Below are 19,669 nucleotides of genomic sequence, written 5' to 3'. Positions count from 1 at the left end.
AAAATACTGTATTAAACTTTAAAAGACATCGATACATCTTCTTGGGTGAAGCTATTATTTATCATTTGTATACGTTTGTGCTTTATCATGAATAATGAGGAAAAAAACATGCGCATAATCAACGAACTATACGCTGTAAAAAGTGAGCGCATCCTATGTACTTTTATTGTGAAACGTACACCGTTGGACATCCGGGTTAGACGCAAGTCGCTCTTCCAGCAGTGTAGTGTACGAGTCGATCAAGGCCAGTTTGCCATCAAGAAAGCGAGATGCAGACTGTTTTATTCAACGCCGTTTTGTTTACGACTTTTTACGCTTTGCTAACCTTTTCGTGGGTTCAACATGTCGTTGGCGTGTCGAGCGGCAGAGGTGGGTTAATGGTCGAACATTGCTAGCTTGTCCACTTTTCCCAATCATTCCAATGTTTTGAGCTCATTCAGGACATCCGGGTTCGTCTTACATTCCCAAAATTCCAAACAACAAATCCATTTTAAGTCACTGGAGTATCAAAATTTAACTTGGTTTGACGTATTTTATCTAGATGATGGTTGTGTTGGTTTTGAGCAAATTACCGAGATTTATCTTTTAATTTTATGATATCTGGGTGAATATCAATGATAACAGCCACACATTTCCCGATCAAGGGTTTTCAACTTAACACCGATTTTTGCGAAAGAACCATTTTTACTTATTTATATACCCAATCCACTTAAACTGAGACCATCACTGTTCAAATGGATCGGACGTCTATCACCGCCAATTCAAGCCAATGAGTTAAGTGACTCTTGCTTTTGTAGGGTTTGGCGACAACATCCACTGGAGGTCGCTGGAAGATGGAAAGAACGAGGCAGCTGCCAGGTGAGCTGGATTAAAAGTGCCTATGACAGCAAAAACCATGTTTATTTCGTATTTCACGCGGTATTTAATATAAAATGGACCGCTTGGAGGTGTGTGCAAGCGATCCTTTTATTTAATCAATTTTTTAAATCGCGCGCCATGAAAATGAGTGACTTCCGGCTCCAACCTCGGGTTGTGGACGAATGTGAATGTGACGTCACCCGGGTCAGCATCTCATAATGCAGCATTGCTTTATAGCATGCATATGGGCTGCGGATTCAGCTTATTTTGCGGATTAATTAGTTTATTTTTCGCATCACGCATGCCAAATGTGCTGCAGGGTTTTGTTACTGCACCAGGGCGAGGCATTTGAGCCTTTTTGGGTTTCAAAATGTTCCCGTTCACCCCGAGATTGGCCAAAACAAGTCCGACAACTGTGGGACCATGAGAATTAAGAGGAAGTGAGTTAACATCGTGTTTTGTATTTCGTCAAATACTGGGATTATGGCACGTTTTAATAGGGAGGTGGCTTGCATTTTGTGGCTGACAATGCTCCTTGTCCACCAAAAATGCCACTCTGCCAACGACCGGCCCCCTCGGTCCTCTTCGTGTACCTGCCGGGAGAATGCTATACTCTGCTTATGCTCATAAACCCCCCCCCCCCCCCCCCCCCCCGCTCTCGTTTGCGGTTCCTTCGCATGCCTGCCGGGAGAACGGCATCTGTCTAAGCTCGTGAAGCCCCCCGCTCTTATTTGTGGTTGGCTAGATCGTCCAGACTTCCGGCCCTCTTCGCAAGCCCAGCAATAGACCCTACTCACCTACGTCACAAAATGACATGTCGCTGTATCCGGCCGCCATATTGTCCGTATTTTTTAGACTTATTCTCATTGTTTTCAATTAGTCGTGCAAGTTATAGAGCAATTCATGGAAGCCCCGGTGTTATCTGACGCTGTAAACTCATTGGATGCGTTGCTTAAAAGCCGTTATGTGGAAAAGCTTCAGTTTATCCATTCACCAGATCCATATTTGATGCCCAAAATGATTTTTTTCGACCCGCTGTCTTCGCCGTCTTTGCCTGACATCTGCTAGCTACCCTGATATTTACAACTATCTTGTCCACACAAAATCAGCCTATTCTCACGAAAGTTTGAAAAACTTTAAGAGCTTGGAGACCTATATATACTTCGTTGCTGGTTGGGTAAAACAGGTCCTCGTCCACGAAAATTCGGCAGGAATCTATCGTGTGATCAGGAAGGTGAGTTATGAAATTTTCAATTCAAAATCTTTTGTTCTTGCTAACATCCACTGTCAAGTCTAATGTATTTCATGTCATTTGTCAATGGAGCTAGGGCTTTTAATGTTTATATGGTTTAGCGATAGCACTCTCACTACATACATATATAATATGTAATAAATATGAAGTGCGATAGCACTACTCCAGATTGTCCCTAGTTGAATTTATTTTTTGGCTTTTGACCTCAATAGTGAAATTGTAAATTAATTGTATGACAACTGTCTGATTATCCCCTTATAATTAATTATATATTTTCGGGTAGTTCATTCACAACGTCTGGGTGTATGTTGTCGGCGATTAGCCTAGCAATGATCTTAATTGTGGTTGTCAGCCCAAAACCCTCTAAATATATATTAAATGTATCTTACCAGATATAAAATGACTACTACATAATCTGTGGTAGTCGTTTGGAGCCCAGTTTTCTCGTCGAAGTGCAGCAGTCAATCTCGGTCTCCTCTCCGGGTCTCTCCGTCTATCTTCTCTGTTTTTGCAACCGACCGCCACACACGACTTCACCATTTTGATTATTAATGTTAACGAGCAGAAAAACACGCCATAATAGGAGGAATTTACGAAGCGCTAATGCATTAACATGACGAGTATACGGACAACATGGCGTGGGGGCGTGGCTGTGACGTCACGTGAGTAGGGTCGATAGACCACTGTCTTCGGGTTGGGCTCGAGCAGCCACGCGCTCCTCCGACATCGGCCGGTTTGCCCGGCGGTCATTCTCCAGCTGCTTCCCCCTCAACGAGCATTCCTGCCCACAGCAGGGGAATGACGAGTTTGCTCGCCGCCGATCGGTGAAGGCTGTCCGGTCAACCCCGCCGCCGTGTGACATGATACGGGGTGGTTTTGTGTGCTTTTTGTTTTCGAAAGGCGTGAATAAGACTTGGAAACGCAGCTCAGTTTGGGTTAGCATGTCGGGTAGCTGTCACGCCTCCTGCTTTGTTTTACGCTCTTTCCTCCGTCTCTGAAGCCAGCACAGGGAAATGACAAAAGCCGGACTAACGACGATGGCATAAAATACCGTTGGGGAGGTGCAAGAAGTCAACAGTTTTGAACATAATGCCGTAATTTTGCCCTGTTGTACTGAATAAATGAAATTTTAATATTAATTATTCCATTTAGCACAAGACTGTTATTTAGCAATTGGGGGAAAATACTTGGATAAAAAGAATATCCTGTAAAAATGTTGGAGTAGAGATTGAAACAATGATATTTTGCTGCTCTGTGTCGCATTTTCCTCATTCTGAATAATTCCCTCTCAATGGGCTGAATTGTAAATCAGCTGAAATTGTGACCCTGCCGATGTCATCCTGTAGCTGGGGACGCTACAGCGCTATAATGACAGGCGTGGCTAAACATCAGATTAAAAGACTAATTTCTCATAATCTGCACTTTGCCAAATTGTTGTACAGTATATAGTCGAATCGTCTCAAAATATGATTCTAATTCACATAAAAATGCTTTTTAAGATTTTTTAAGCTGTCGCAGGCACTTTAACATGTTCCGTAATACCGTTATTGACACAGCAGCACCTAATGTTCAATCACTTAACAATTAACAACAAACAACTTTAGAATGTGACGCCAACAGCAGTGTTCATCCCACCCCCAAACGTTTTTCAAAGCCTATAGTCACACGGCACCCACATTTGTACAAAAAGCCTTAACCTTATGGAAATTACTGTATTTCATCATCTGTCCAAATGTTATTCCAAAGCCACAGCTGATAACAAAAAGTCCAATTTCACTAAACTTGTGTTTATACATGGTGGCTAGTGGTCTGCCTCTCATGGTCATCATCCACAAGACTTGGTGCGGAGCCTGTAAAGGTAAATGGGTGAACGACGCAGACGCGGCACATGTGTGATGTAGAAGCTAACAGTTTTGTTTGGACTCTTTATCAGCCTTAAAGCCCAAATTTGCAGAATCCAAGGAAATCGCAGAACTTGCCCACAACTTTGTGATGGTCAACCTGGAAGTGAGAACCAGTCAGTAAATATTCCACTGCAGGTACATTGTTGTTCACACTCATTTCCATTGCTGGCGAAAGGACGAAGAGGAACCAAAGGATGGGGACTTCACCCCCGACGGAGGCTACATCCCGCGCATCCTATTCCTAGGTGTGCTGACACAATGCCGATCCTTCACTGCCAAATGATCGGTAAATAACCAGTTGAAATTCTCACAGATCCCAGTGGTAAAGTCCGCCCTGAAATCACCAACAAAAACGGCAATCCCAACTACAAGTATTTTTACAGTAATGCCGAACAAGGTAAGAACTGCATTTAATAGCTGATCATTTGGTTGCTTCCCAACTTTTATTAAGCCAATTGACAAAATTCACATTCGAAAATCCTCACGCCACATTACCGTACAAAATCGTTACCAAGAAATCAGATTCTCTTGAAATTTAGTGGTGGTGTCCCACAAGGCTCTAAACACAGTCCACAAAAGTTTTTGAAAATTGGTTCCAAAAAAATCTCACGCTTGCTGTCATACATATCTAAATATTTTCCTCTTTACACTATTAGTAAAAACATTTTTACCAAAAAAATGTATAACTTTTGCACTAATGTAGATGGTTATTCTAAATGTACATAAATATATTTTATCAAGATGGCTAACTCAAAAGACATTGAAGTTCAATAGCTGCTCCATTTTAGGCCTTCACATCATACACATCAAAATCTGCTTTATAGGTCTTTTCATAGTTATATTTGCCTCCTTAGTTGTGTCAGGGATGAAGGAGGCGCAGGAGAAGCTAACAGGCGATGCCTTCAAGAGCACTCACGCGGGAGACGAGCTGTGAGGAGGCAAGCATCAGGGCTGCAAGGGCTACATCACCTCCGAACGACGCTGCCATAGCCAGAAGACTACTTGTCACATACTGTACAATAATGGATGTAAAGTCAATCAAGTGCCAAAATTGACGCACAACTTTCCATCAGGGTTTCCCACACTGAGGCTCCAAAACGGGTCGGTTTTTATCAAGACGCCAATTATGAAAAAGCTGTCAACTTTTATAAAACGCGCATAGAGTAGGCACATAACCACGTAGAACTGTTTCAGCGCCGTTGACAAGGCCAATTGTCTGACTGTTTTCATCTTTTCTGCTATGAGTTTAAATGAATCATGAGTAGACGTCAATGGCAGCCAATGTGTTAGTGCTATAATCTTTAGTGTTCGTTTCTGTAAAGTATATGTCGGGAAACCTTTCTGTAGACTACATGCATCGTCACCCTTAAAGCCACGGCAATTAGTTTCTGCTAATGTTGAAGACACCACGTGCTTCCAAAGATGATTTCTTGCCAATGTGAGTTTATTTGTTGTTTGCTCATTTTATCCTGTTATTTTTGCCTCCTTTTTTACCCTGTAAATAAAGGTTTCTTGTAGTGAGTGCTATGTGTGCTAATTGTTTTGCTGATGGTTTTAATTATCCAATGTGGAGTCGGTGACTTCGCTGTGATTGACTGATTGTATCGCAGCAAATTGAGTTAGTCAACTTTACGTCATATATAGCCCATAAACCAAAAAAAGAGAAATAAACGGCTGCTAAAATTAAAGCTGGCAAATCAGAAAAAAAGTGTATATATTATAAAACTAATTAAAAATGTATTTAAAAAATGATGCCTGTCACGTTTAGCATTCAGGCAGGAGGAGTGTCCCATGCACTTTGCCAAAGCATCACCCAGTGACGACAAGCCTCAAGTTTTTGTAGGAGGAGGACTGGCAGGTAGGGTCGTTGATCTAGAACCTCCCCTGCTTGGCGTCTCCGATAGCCCCCCACACATCAAAGACGAACTCATCCGGGAAGGCGAAGTCCCCGAGCGTCTCGTCCAGTGCCATGGCGAACTCATCCGGGTTCTTTTTGTCGCGGCCCACCTCTACCATGGTTGCCGCTGGATGGAAATTTTCATGAAAAGATAAAAATTTCACTTGGTGTAATATATTGTAAAACCAATCTGACAAAGTTTACTAAATTCCATTGAATATGATCAGATGGTGGACACTCACCAAGTTCAGTGTCTCTGATTCCCATGTAGCTCTCCAGAAGATCATCCACCTTTTTCACTGCTTTCTCCTCAAACTCTGTCGGCTGGACAACACACACACAAATTACATTTATGTACCTAAATATTCACATTTCATTCATATGAAATTGCACATATTTGTTGACGCACTTTGTTTATTCATTTTTATGTAATTAGGTGAAACCATACATATTCATTATTTGCTGTTCTGCTCCAGTCCAGGTTTTTCTGTCCACATTTGAACTTGCCTCCTCAAGGATATGATAAGGGGGACATTGGAATGTATTGTTTACACGTTGCATGATTACATGGTTCAGCCTTTTGAGGCTGGCATGAACTCATTTATTTGCATAGGAACAATCGTTGATTTTGTCAACGGTGACGATAACGAAAATATTTTGTTAACGAACAATTATGTCATTACGCCACGAAATGATAGCGAGCTAAAAACGTGCCTTTGAAGATTAAGACATAACGAGACGAATGGCAGTTTTCGTCTTGACGAGATGAGAATGAGATGAAAATGGAATAGTTTCCTTCATACAGTGGGGTAAATAAGTATTTAGTCAACCACTAATTGTGCAAGTTCTCCCACTTGAAAATATTAGAGAGGCCTGTAATTGTCAACATGAGTAAACCTCAACCGTGAGAGACAGAATGTGTGTGTGTGGGGGGGGGACAGAAAATCACATTGTTTGATTTTTAAAGAATTTATTTGCAAATCATGGTGGAAAATAAGTATTTGGTCAATAGCAAAAGTTCATCTAAATACTTTGTTATGTGCCCTTTGTTGGCAATAACGGAGGCCAAACGTTTTTTGTAACTCTTCACAAGGTTTTCACACACTGTTGCTGGTATTTTGGTCCATTCCTCCATGCAGATCTCCTCTAGAGCAGTGTTTTGGGGCTGTCGTTGGGCAAAACGGACTTTCAACTCCCTCCACAGATTTTCTATGGGGTTGATATCTGGAGACTGGCTAGGCCACTCCAGGACCTTGAAATGCTTCTTATGAAGCCACCCCTTTGTTGCCCTGGCTGTGTGTTTGGGATCACTTGCCACGTTTACATGGAGCCAAATATTCCAATTACAATCGGAATATTGGTTCAAACCGAATAAATGTGTTCCATATAAACACCTCATTCGGAATGAACAGGCCCAAAACGAATGGAATTTCTTTCCGATTCACAGGGGTGGAATATTCCTTTTCCCAAACCGATTAGAAGTAAAATTATATCATGTAAACGGGGAATGGGAATGGTGTCTGGTTGCGTTCTTTCTGCACATGCTCCGTACTGACGTGGTGACGTCACTTGGTGACGTAAGTAACGTCACTTGCAACATGGCTTCCAAGCACACGCACAGCGCACCCACACAACTTTTTAAATGAACGGCGTATCATTCGGAAGTTTTGTTTCCACTCGAAAAGTTAAAACAGCAGCTGATCTGACGATCGATCTCCATGTTTTGCAACGTGACGCTTTGTTTTGATTAATCTGCGCATGTCAGACGGCAGTTGTCAAACGTCCTTTCGGAATAAAGGCAGTCACATGTAAACGCTGGATCGGAATAGATGAAGTGACATGTAAACAGCTGATCTGAAATTTCCATTCGGAATGATTTGAATCGGTATGAATAAAAGTCAGCATGTAAACGTGGCTATTGTCATGCTGAAAGACCCAGCCAGCCACGTCTCGTTTTCAATGCCCTTGCTGATGGAAGGAGATTTTCTCTCAAAATCTCTCGATACATGGCCCCATTCATTCTTTCCTTTAAACAGATCAGTCGTCCTGGTCTCTTTGCAGAAAAACAGCCACAAGGCATGACGTTTCCACCCCCGCTTCACAGTGGGTATGGTGTTCTTCGGATGCAATTCAGTATTCTTTCTCCTCCAAACAAGAGAACCTGTGTTTCTACCAAAAAGTTCTATTTTGGTTTCATCTGAGCATAACACATTCTCCCAGTCCTCTCTCAGTAGTCCCAGCTCTCTGTAGGTCATTCACTAGGTCAGCCGTGTGGTTCTGGGATTTTTGCTCACCGTTCTTGTTATCATTTTGACGCCATGGGGTGAGATCTTGCATGGAGCCCCAGATCAAGGGAGATTATCAGTGGTCTTGTATGTCTTCTATTTTCTAATAATCTCTCCCACAGTTGATTTCTTTACACCAAGCGTTTTACCTATTGCAGATTCAGTCTTCCCAGCCTGGTGCAGGTCTACAATTTTGTCTCTGGTGTCCTTCGACAGCTCTTTGGTCTTGGCCATAGTGGAGTTTGAAGTGTGACTGACTGAGGTGGTGGACAGGTGTCTTTTATACCGATAATCTTCATCCGACATCTTTGACAGCCAGAAATCTTGCTTGTTTGTAGGTGACCAAATACTTATTTTCCACTCTAATTTGGAAATAAATTCTTTAAAAATCAAACAATGTGATTTTCTTTTTTCTTCTTCCACATTCTGTCTCTCATGGTTGAGGTTTACCCATGTTGAAAACTACAGGCCTCTCTAATCTTTTCAAGGAGGATAACTTGCACAATTGGTGGTTGACTAAATACTTATTTGCCCCACTGTATGTTCAAAATGTGTGTGTTTTTTTTGTTTTTTGTTTTCCCCTACACAATAAAATAACGAAGTGAATATCCACCAAGACTGGTGATTCCATAATTTTTCCAGGAATTGCAATAATTCCCCATAATTGATCACTTTTAGCATCAAATTACAGCACGTTGCAGTACTTGCCTCCTCTTCTACCGTCGCCGGGCCTTTGGCGCGAAGTCTCAGCGTTGCCTTTCCGTTGCCAATCTTGTTGTCACCACTGGGCTTGGCGCCCTTCGACCTTGGCTCCAGCATTTCTGGATGTGGACAAATAAATTACATTTTTCTCAATTAAAATTCTTACAGGTGTTGAAAGCACCAAAAATTTGTGTGAAAAACACCTCTACATCATGTACAGTGCTGCTCGAAAGTTTGTGAACCCCACAGCGATGGTCAGATTTTTTGTAAAAAAAACTAAAATAACCTTATTAAATGTTAAGTTATACCCAAATCCACAATACTGACATTCCAAATAATGGACTGAAACAAAAGAAATAGTTATATTGTCATTCTTTATTTAACAAAAGTGGTTGATTTAAGAAAAACTCAGATATCATGTGTGCAAAAGTATGTGAACCCCTTCAGTTAATAGGATATTGCGCCTCCTTTTGCAGAGATTACCTCAACCAAACGGTTTCTGTAGTGACTAATCAGCCTCTCACATCTACTTTGGGGGATTTTTGCCCATTCTTCCTTGCAGAACGCAGTCAGTTGAGAGAGGTTTGATGGGCGTCTGGCATGAACTGCTCGCTTCAGGTCCCGCCACAGCATTTCAATGGGATTTAGGTCAGGACTTTGACTGGGCCAGTCCAGAACACGAATCTTCTTCTTTTTCAGCCATTCCTTGGTTGTATTGCTGGAATGCTTTGGATCATTATCATGTTGCATGATCCACCTTCTGCCAAGCTTTAACTTCAAAACAGATGGCGTCAGGTTATGTTCTAGGATTTGACAATATTCCTCAGAATTCATGATTCCCTGGACTATGTGGAGTTGTCCAGGTCCTGAGGATGAAAAGCAAGCCCAGATCTTGACATTCCCACCTCCATGCTTCACTGTTGGGAGAAGGTTCTTTTGGTGGTATGCAGTGTTGACTTTTCGCCAGACATGGCGGTTTTGGTTGTGACCAAACAGTTCAATTTTGCACCTACATCAGTTGATGAAAACTCTTTTTAATTTAGTCTCGACAACACAACTGTTAAAAAAACAAAAAAAACTACTGAATTGATTGATTAGGAAATCAGGTTGAAATAATAGAAAATTCCAAAATGTTGAGGGGGTTCACAAACTTTTGAGCAGCACTGTATATGTGTGATTGATCGGCGACTCACCAAAGGCCTTCATGGGCTCCACCAGCTTGAGGGTGAAGGTCTCATTCGTGGGCAGCTCCTTGAGCATGCGGGCCACCTCATAGTGGCGCGTACCCACGATGTTGCGGCCATTGATGCACTCGATGTGGTCTCCCACGCAGATCACCTTCACCTTGTCCACCACGCTGCCTTCTTTGATGCGCTGAAACACATGTAAAATAGCACACAAATTACACAAACATACACAAAACTGTAATGTACTGCTGCCCGAATGTTAGTAGAGTAGCAGAAAAATCTGACTCAAGTATGAGTAGCATTACTTCAAAATATTACTCAAGTAAAAGTAATCATCCCTGAAAATCACTCAAGTACAAGTCAAGAAGTATTCGGTAAAAAGTATTTTTTGCGGTGCATTAACGATACCATGTGATTGTTGAAAAGGCCGCAGTATATACATAGGACCTCCGACTGCAAGCTTGTGTGTGGTCATGTGACTGCATTGTTACGTCTGATTGGCATAATGCAGGTGATTATTGTTGCGACGTCTCATTGGTGAAACTGTTAGAACCAATGTGCTGGCAAAAATAGGGGTAACGTTACTTTAAAATAATAATACTAAAGTAAAATTAAAAGTCATCACTCAACAAAATTTACTCAAGTACAAGTGAAAAAGTATTCAGAGAAAAAAATACTCAAGTAATGATTAACATTGTGATGAAATGCTTAAAATGTTTGATTTAAAAAAAATTTTTTTTTTTTAAACAATTTCAATATTTTTTTCCTCAGTACAACGCCATTCATATGAACTGTTATTATTAAACTGGACTATAACCTATTACATGACAATGTTAGGGCCGACAATTACACACAAAACTAGGGTTGTGACAAAATATCGAAATGGTGATATATCGTGATACTTTGTATCCCAAAAGGTTATCGATATGCTCCAGCCAAGAATCAAGATATTGTTTTAAAAAAGTGTCAATGTCTAAAAAATTTTTAAAAATGAACCAAAAAGTTGCTACCAAAATCTTCCATCATAATAGTGTCTCAGTTAAATCTGAAGCTGCATTGACGGTGCTCAACGCCCCATTCCATTTACACTGGGAACGTTCGTTCATTTGAAACCAGAGCATTCACAATCATTCTGTCCGATTTTCAGGGCATAGGTCACTTGCTGTTCATTTTAGGGAATTTACGGGTAATTTCCAGTTGAGTTTGAGTCACTGCCTATTCATTTGGGTATTTTATGGGTCACCTCCTGTTTATTTTGAGTTACAGAACTGGAAGTGACCCATAAAATACCCCAAAATCAACAGGAAGTAACTGAAAATCAACAGGTAAATGACATTAAATGGCCAAAAATTACCTCATTGCCTGGCATTGGCTGCGACTGATGACCATAGACGTTCAATCCGTTTGAAGTGGGAGGGATGCCACCCTCCCAAATCAAATGAATTGGACGTCTACTAGTGATAAACTCATTCCAATTCACAGCAGAAGCTTGTTTTTCTGTTTATTAGTTGTTTGTAGAATATCCTAGAATGATTACCTGACCAATGTATCGATAATCGTTGTATCGCCATATCGTCAGATCATCGTTGCTTTGTATCGCCAATCGTATCGTATCGTGAGGTACCAAGAGGTTACCATTCCTACACAAAACATTACATTTGGACCACAAAAACCTACAGAAATGAAAACATCGTTCGTCCAAAGAGCAAGAGTGCCCTCTAGTGGATTTCCTACCATAAAATTAAAACAATCATACCTCCTGTCTTCCGTGGTCTTTTGGTGCTAAATAAAAACAGAGGTCAAAAACCACACATTCGGGTAATGTTGACTAATTCAAATATTTTGATTACTACAAAGCTTAAAGACGCAATGTGACTGAATAGGCTGACTTGATCATAGGACTTCCAACTGCAAGTTTGTGTGTGTCGTCAAATCTAATCTGCAAAATAAAGAGGAAAAATGTAACGACACTCATGTAGCCCAAAGTAGCAAAGTAAGAGTAGAATTACTTCTTCACATATCTACTCATGTAAATGTATGGGGGGTAAAACTACTATTAGGAGTACATTCTCTAAAAGTTACTCAAGTAAATGTAACGATTACTACCCACCTCTGCTGCTGCCTTTATCGGGTTCAGTGTGAAATGTAATATTTATATTAATGTAACAATTAATAAGAAACTGGGCAGTTGTGCCTTGATTTACAAATTGAACTCTTCACTGTCAATGCGTGTTATTCAGTATGAATGGATTTAAAATGTCATATCTGTTCAAGCTCCCCATAACATTTCAATAATATTGTCATGTGATTTTTAAATCATAAAAATAGTGTTCAAGACGTACTATACTTAATAAAGGCATATAGTATAAAGACACGTAGTTCAACTCAATGTAAATAATTAAAGAGTTTGTGCATCAAGTTTGAGTCATTGTGCAGCTTCTTCTGGTGTGCGCGCGCATTCGCCAGCAGAGGGGAGTATAATAAACAATACGTGCAGAATGTAAACCTCGGAGTAGTCATAGTTGGGAATTTTTAACATTTTTGGGTAATATTGTTTTTAGTTTTAGATGGGAAAAATCTTTTTTTTTTTTTTTTTTTTTTTTTTTGCTGTGTTTAATAGTCAATACAAAAAAAAATAATTTCATCGTTCTGTTCAGGATGTGGTCGTCAGTGAGAAATGACTGGTCTTCTCTGGTATGTGTGGAATGGGTCAGGGGTCCCAATATTTTTGTTCATAACACTGCTAATAAATTCCACCTGACCTACACTGTAAATCTTTAAACCCATCTAATCCCCACTTTACTGTAAAGTGCTCACTTATCTGGCTCACATACTTTCCACGCTTTTTAAAAGTATAAAATAAATTATCGTTATTTCACAACCTTATTAGTTGTGTCGGTAGTGTTGTACTGTGGGCATACAGTGATAATCCTTCCCGGTACAGGTCTTACAAGATAGTCGCTGTCATGTGAAAGCAACATGTTGACTCAGTAGGGTGGCCTTTAGTCCTCCTAGTTCAAATGGATTGGACGTCTATCACCATTAAGTGTAACAAATGAGTTAAAAACTTAGTAATGTGCTATTTTACCTCAACATATAAGTTGTCACCTCAACTTGTGAAAAGGGGGAATTGGTGTAGTTAATTCAATTGTTGTTGCAGTGTTGTTTTTGGTAGCCTTTCAATTTTTGTCTTAGTCTTTTGGACGAAATATTTATTTGTCTTTGTCATATTTTAGTCATTTCAAAATGTGTTAGTCTTTGTTTAGTTTTCGTCGACGAAAACTCAAAATTTGTCTGTAAAAATTCGAACTTTCCAGTCAAAAAATTAAGGTTTCCAACAATTTGAATGAATGAATGAATGAACATTGACAGATGAGCACATGTTGTAGCGTCTACAAGGACAATGCCAACTTGAGGGTTTTCCGATGGCTTTATTTGCAATTGGAAATACGGAGCACTACTACTGTCAGCCATAGCCGATGCCAACAAAACAAAAACAATACAACGACAGTTTAATACGCCACAGTTAATGCTAACGTGAATGCTATGCTAATGCTACGAGGTAAATTTACTGTGTGATGATCACTCCGCGTAGAACTTGCCAAGAAAAGAAAACAAGTGTTACCATGTTTCAAAACAAGCAAGCCTAGAGCGCAGCCTGGCTTGAAGAACATCATTGTTTATACATCTTTGGTCATGAATGAGTTAACCACCAGTCACCGGTGACAGTCAGGGTGGTTGGCGCAGGACAACCGAACACTGCTACGATGCAGGGTAACTTACACATACAATAATAAAATGTCACACTGTGTGGACATGTGACGGAAACTATGGCGGATTTTCGCCTCTTTGTTGTCTCGACAGAAGAAAACTGGCATTGGTTTCATTATGTTTCGATCTCTCGAGACACGTTTTTTAGTTCGTTAACTCACCTGCTCCCAAAAACATATAAACATGCTCTATTTTTAATTGTTTCAGTGTCCCAAAGACGTATTTATATGTCTTCAAGGTTTTTTTTCATAAAAAGACCTCTCTGGGTTCTGATTCAACTTAGCTCCAAAGCAGAAGAACCCCTGGGCAGAACAACCGGAAGGACGCCCGGGATGCCATGCACTGGACGAACGAGCAGAATGACCCGGACCACCAGTGCAGCGGAGGATGCCGTTGAGTCCGTGCTGCTCGCCGAGCAGAGACAGGCAGCGATGAGGGAAAAGTTTACCCTGGCTGTTACCGCCACAACAGCGTCATCTCTCAGTTAGATATGTGTAAATAAATTGTTACTTTGCTATCAAAAGCTCTATTTGTCTTGTTGTTTATGTTATTTTGTAAAAGAAAACCTTATTCAGATGTTTGGGATGTAACTAAAGCAAAAATTAGCTGTGTTAAAGGGATCCTCTATTTTTAAGACAAGTAATTCTTAAAACATAAATGTTAGTATGAGTTATAATAATTTGATATTAAAACCCCTCTTTATGTTTTTGTTTTGATAAAGTTTGTAAAATTATGTTAAGTGATAGGTCGCCATTCTTGTTACGTCGCAGTGCGTGACGTCACTGGCCCCGAATGCCGAAATTCCAGCTTGTCACTCGTTAGCTTTCCCAACATGTCGTCAGTTCTACCCTTCCTATTTGAACCAGATCTGAAAAGTGAAGAGCAGGACAGCACTGTCGGTCGTTCACAAGACGAGTTTCAGGGAAAAATGCGTGCAGCAAATACCTGATAAGACAAAAGTTGGGCAAAACTGGTGATGCGAGAGAGTCCAGTTGGTAACTCCGGTTGGGAGCGAGAGTGCATGCTGTTGGGATTCGGGAACTCCGGTTTTATTAGCAGATATTCAAGGTAAGCATATTGCATTTTCAAACGTTTTCCCAATATAATTATGTAGATTGTTAGCATCTAGAGCTGTCGTGCGCTTTACATACAGTACAGGCCAAAGAGCACACCTTGTGTAATCCAGGTCTTGTACATTGTAACGCATGGTAGCTAGGATACGTGTATAAAAGTACCAGAAAGGGGAGAAGCTTCCACTTATGCACATTTATTCACAAAAAATAATATTTCCACCTTGACCACTCTTCACTCGGGAGCTCAGCAGTACGCAAACACGCATTCCCTGACGAACTCCAACATTGTTGTAAGGTCCACGTCAGAGTCACTGTCGTCACTGTAGCGTGCCATAGTGCTTTAATTATTTAGTATGATTTGGGGAAAACTCCCACAAAGAATAGTCAACAAAAAAGATAGCAATACTAATCCAAATCCGCATTTTTTACTCACTCGAAGACCAGGAATTAGACCGATCCCATGGCAATAGCGCAGCCGCGATTAGGCCGTCGATTCCACAAAATAGACTGATCCGAAAAGCCGCTGTGGGACCGACGAATAAAAATAAATGGACAGATCCAAAACCATCATTGCAGACGCGATGGGACCCTTACTTGACTGAGGATCCAGGAAAAATGTTCGGGCGCCAGTTGTAACGCGTGGTGGGTAGGATGCATGCATACAGGGACCAAAAAGGGGGAGAAGCTTCCACTTATGCACATTTATTCACTAAAAATAATAATTCCACCTTGACCACTCACTTCACTCCCCTTTTTTCCATTTGACTGGAAATTGCATCCAAAAGCAGCACGTCGTGGCATTTTACTTCGCGAGTTTAGGCAGCAATAAGCAATTGTTGAACACGCTACACATTTTGAAAGATACCAATTACGTCATCACTGCGAGCCCGCAAACCATGGCACCAACTAACGGTCAAAATATGGACTAAATATTATAAAATATTGCCATTGATTTAACATTTTATGTGTTTCTAACAACGTGTTTTAGTACAAGAGAACAATTGTGGTTTATTAAAGCCTACATGTATTTAAATCAGAGGATCACTTTAAACTTTCAAATGTCGAAAGTAGACATCTGAGAGCAATTGTTGGCTGTTAATGTACATCAAAAATGAAGACATTGATTGCCTAAAAATGGTTCAATATTAGGTGAAATGTGTTGTTTTCTCATGTAGATTTATAATTTCTCTTTACAAAAAACAATGTTTTATCTGATTACTCGACTAATCGATAGAATTTTCTGAAGAATACTCGATTATTAAAATATTCGATAGCTGCAGCAGTGTCACAGTGTCATGCTGTTTTCAAACATTTTATTTTTTATATGCCGCTTTAACATGGTGTTTTTTCCATACATCTTTTCCATAAAGATTGGGAACTGTGATTTGTATTTTTGCTTGTATTCATTTCCATGCAAATTTAGTTTGCACACTTGAGCCATAAATGTTCTGCTTTGTGGAGCTGCACTTTGCAAGAGGAATGACAAAATAAAAATCCTGTGAACGGTTTTTCGATCAGCTCATCGGCTGCCGTTTGCAGTAGCGTCCCCCTGCTGCTAAAGTGCAGTTTTACCTTGATGAAGGCGAACCCCGCGCCGTTATCTGTGATGGTGAGGCCCAGCGCGTCCTCAGACTTTAACACCTTAACCTCTTTCTTGATGCCTCGGACGTGGGCGAAGATGAAATCCTCCAGGCCGATCTGACCGCCAAGTAACTTGTCCATGTCGATCTTGTGTGTGTTGAGGGTACAGAAGAGAATCTGGAAGGCAAAAACGAAAAATGCGAGAATCAGTCTGGATCATACAAACGGCAGAAGGCGTGTTAATCACTGATGGCCCTGAGTGTCATCAAAATAAGAAAAAGACGAATGACCTTCACACTTTACAGGGCTCATCAGTGTGATCAGCAGAAACACTAAGCTGATTTCACAGCACTTTAAACAGATGGAAACCCAGCTAGTGGTCCGACTGCCGTCACTCATTTGTTGCACTTCACCATCTTTGTCTGAGCTCCATAATCAGAGGATACAACAACATTAGGTAGGCCTATGTAATTGAACACAACAGCATTGTGGGAATGCCTCAGCGCAAACTCATCTTTGTCACAGGCCACATCATAGTTGAATCGTTTAGAGAAAAATGGCCCAAAACCACTTTTTTGAACCTCCTATCACATTCACTACAGAACAACTTGGGGTGTAACGGTACACACGTACCTTGGTATGGGGGTCACGGTTCGGTACAACAGGAAAAACAAAAACGCTTTTTTATCACAAGATTTGAAAGTAAGGTTTGTTTGCTTTTACTGAAACTGAAAAGCAGTACTTATTAGGGCTGCAGCTATCGATTATTTAGGTAATCGATTAATGAATTAGTAAGTTCCAATAATCGGATTACAAACATTTAAAGTGCCTGTGACACGAAAAAGCATGTTTATTTCATAATACACGCGGTATTTTATGCTCCTGAATGAAATTGACCGCTTGGATGTGTGTGGAAGCCATCGCTATATTTATTTAGTTTTTTGAATCCCGCGCCATGAAAATGAGTGACTTCCGGCAACAGTCTCGAGTTGAGAACGAGGGCGCTGTGACGTGTACGGAGGAAGGAGTCCTCTTCACTATACAGTCGTACTGTTGTATGAGGACTAAGTTGTAAGTAAGCTGATTTTGCGGATTAATACATTTATTTTTTGCATTACGCCAGCCAAACGGCTGCAGAAAAATCTTGCTGTAGGAAGGAGAGGTGTGTGCGCCTTTTTGGGGTTTCAAAAGGTTCCCATTCACCGGTGGATATTGGCCAAAACAAGCCCTACTACTGTGGGACCATGGGACTTACAAGGAAGTGAGTAAACATCGTGTTTTGTATTATGTCAAATACTGGGATCATTTTAATATGTAGATGGCTTGCATTTTGTGACATGCTCCTTGTCCCCTCGGGCGACGACCGGCGGCTTGCCGCACATCACCCCACCGGGAGAGCACTACTAGTATACTCGGCTATATTCCCCTCTTCATTCAAGTGCCCGGTGTTCTGTCAAATTTTCCGACCGATCAGAAATAGCAACTTTGAGTTAAAAATAGCCGCGAAAACAGCGATTACAAAGTAAACAGTACACACTTTCTTTAAATAAAGGACTACTCACGTTTGATCATAGATTGGCATGTCATTGGCATTGTCTGGCAGTGGTCATTGTCCAGCTGCTTCCCCTGCGAGCTCCCCTGTCCGTAGTAGCTAGGAACTAGCTGTAAATTGCTCTCCGCCGATCGGCAAACCTCCCGGCGAAGACAATCGACAACCCAGTCGTAATGTGAAATGTTCTGGGCTAGTTATGTGTGATTTTCCGCTTCGAAGACTTTGAAACATCACTAGGTTCGGGTTAGCATGTCGGCTAGCTCTCACGCCTCTTGGTTTATTTACATTCTCCGAAGCCGGGGAAGGGAAATGACATAAACCCGATTTATGTGGCATAAAATATCGTTTGGGAGGTGCGACAGTAAAGGTGAAGTCGACAGTTTTGACCATTATGGAGTAATTTTGCCATGTCGTCTTGAATAAATAGATTTTTATTATTTCATATTCCATTTAGCACAAGACTTATTTGTCATGACCATGCCATTTATTTAGCTATTGGGGGAAAATACTTGGATAAGAAATAATACCCTATAAAAATATTGGAGTGGAGAGACTGAAACAATGACATTTTGCGGCTCTCTTCGGCACGTTTTCCTCGTTCTGAAAAATCCCCCCTCAACGGGCTGACTGGTCCTTCTCAAGCCATTTATTTAGCTATTGTGGAAAAATACTTGGATAAAAAGAATATCCTGTAAAAATATTGGAGTAGAGAGACTGAAACAATGACATTTTGCAGCTCTCTTCGTCACGTTTTCCTCGTTCTGAATATCCCCCTCAATGGGCTGACTGGTCCTTCTCAAGCCATTTATTTAGCTATTGGGGGAAATACTTCGATAAAAAAAATATCCTGTAAAAATATTGGAGGAGAGAAACTGAAACAATGACATTTTGCGGCTCTCTTCGTCGCGTTTTCCTCGTTGTGAATAATTCCCCCTCAATGGGCTGCATACTAAATCAGATGAAATCGTGACTCCGCTGAAGTCATCCACCTGTTGGAGACGCTAGAGCCCTATAATGGTAGGCGTGGCTAACCGGCAGATTAAAAGATTAATTTCTCATCACCTGCGCTTTGCTAAATTGTTGTACATAGTTGAATCGTCTCAAAATATGATTCTAATTCACATGATAATCCAGTTTAGGACTTTTTTTCTCGTGTCGTGCGCACTTTAATGCATTGCAGAATAAATTGTAGGATATGTAAGACAAATAAACAGGTGTTTATGCTTAAAAATAAAATTATATTTATTTTGGCTTGCTAAGATTACACTTTCAAAAGAGCATTAAATGTGATTTAAAAAAAAATTCCCGAGTGTTTCTGCAAACAATAAAGAATTGCACTTTCATTTCACAATAGCAATAAATGCATTTAAAATGAAATTAAAATACCAGAGCTTAGCTTCAAACAATATACAACACAATAAATGAGGATCTAAGTACAGCAAAAGAAAAAATTACTTGCGTGGCAAAAGTCGGCTAGCTTAAATGCAAAATACAGTGGGGTAAATAAGTATTTAGTCAACCACCAATTGTGCAAGATCTCCTACTTGAAAAGATTAGAGAGGCCAGTAATTGTCAACATGGGTAAACCTCAACCATGAGAGACAGAA

The 19,669-nt window shown here is 40.6% G+C and overlaps 2 protein-coding genes across 2 annotated transcripts in view; one reads left to right on the top strand and one right to left on the bottom strand.

Moving 5' to 3' along the window:
- Positions 1–192: 192 nt before the first annotated feature.
- Positions 193–5,536, top strand: txndc12 (thioredoxin domain containing 12 (endoplasmic reticulum)). Its single transcript, XM_057857777.1, has 7 exons — positions 193–369; positions 798–858; positions 3,916–3,968; positions 4,044–4,117; positions 4,190–4,259; positions 4,328–4,411; positions 4,869–5,536. The coding sequence occupies exons 1-7, from the start codon at positions 270–272 to the stop codon at positions 4,946–4,948; spliced, it is 522 nt and encodes a 173-aa protein (XP_057713760.1). The 5' UTR covers positions 193–269; the 3' UTR covers positions 4,949–5,536.
- Positions 3,735–19,669, bottom strand: part of gipc2 (GIPC PDZ domain containing family, member 2) — a 51,782-nt gene continuing 35,847 nt past the window's right edge. Inside the window, exons 2-6 of the mRNA XM_057857775.1 lie at positions 16,502–16,687; positions 10,092–10,272; positions 8,905–9,017; positions 6,154–6,235; positions 3,735–6,038 (exon numbers count right to left, since the gene is read on the bottom strand). Of these exons, the coding sequence (XP_057713758.1) occupies positions 5,887–6,038; positions 6,154–6,235; positions 8,905–9,017; positions 10,092–10,272; positions 16,502–16,687 (714 nt within the window). The 3' untranslated portion in view covers positions 3,735–5,886. The remainder of the gene's footprint in view (positions 6,039–6,153; positions 6,236–8,904; positions 9,018–10,091; positions 10,273–16,501; positions 16,688–19,669) is intronic.

The sequence above is a fragment of the Corythoichthys intestinalis genome, chromosome 14, assembly GCF_030265065.1.
Source record: "Corythoichthys intestinalis isolate RoL2023-P3 chromosome 14, ASM3026506v1, whole genome shotgun sequence".
Classification (NCBI taxonomy): domain Eukaryota; kingdom Metazoa; phylum Chordata; class Actinopteri; order Syngnathiformes; family Syngnathidae; genus Corythoichthys; species Corythoichthys intestinalis.
Note: the sequence above shows the minus strand (reverse complement) of the source record. Positions and strands in the feature narration are given on the sequence as shown.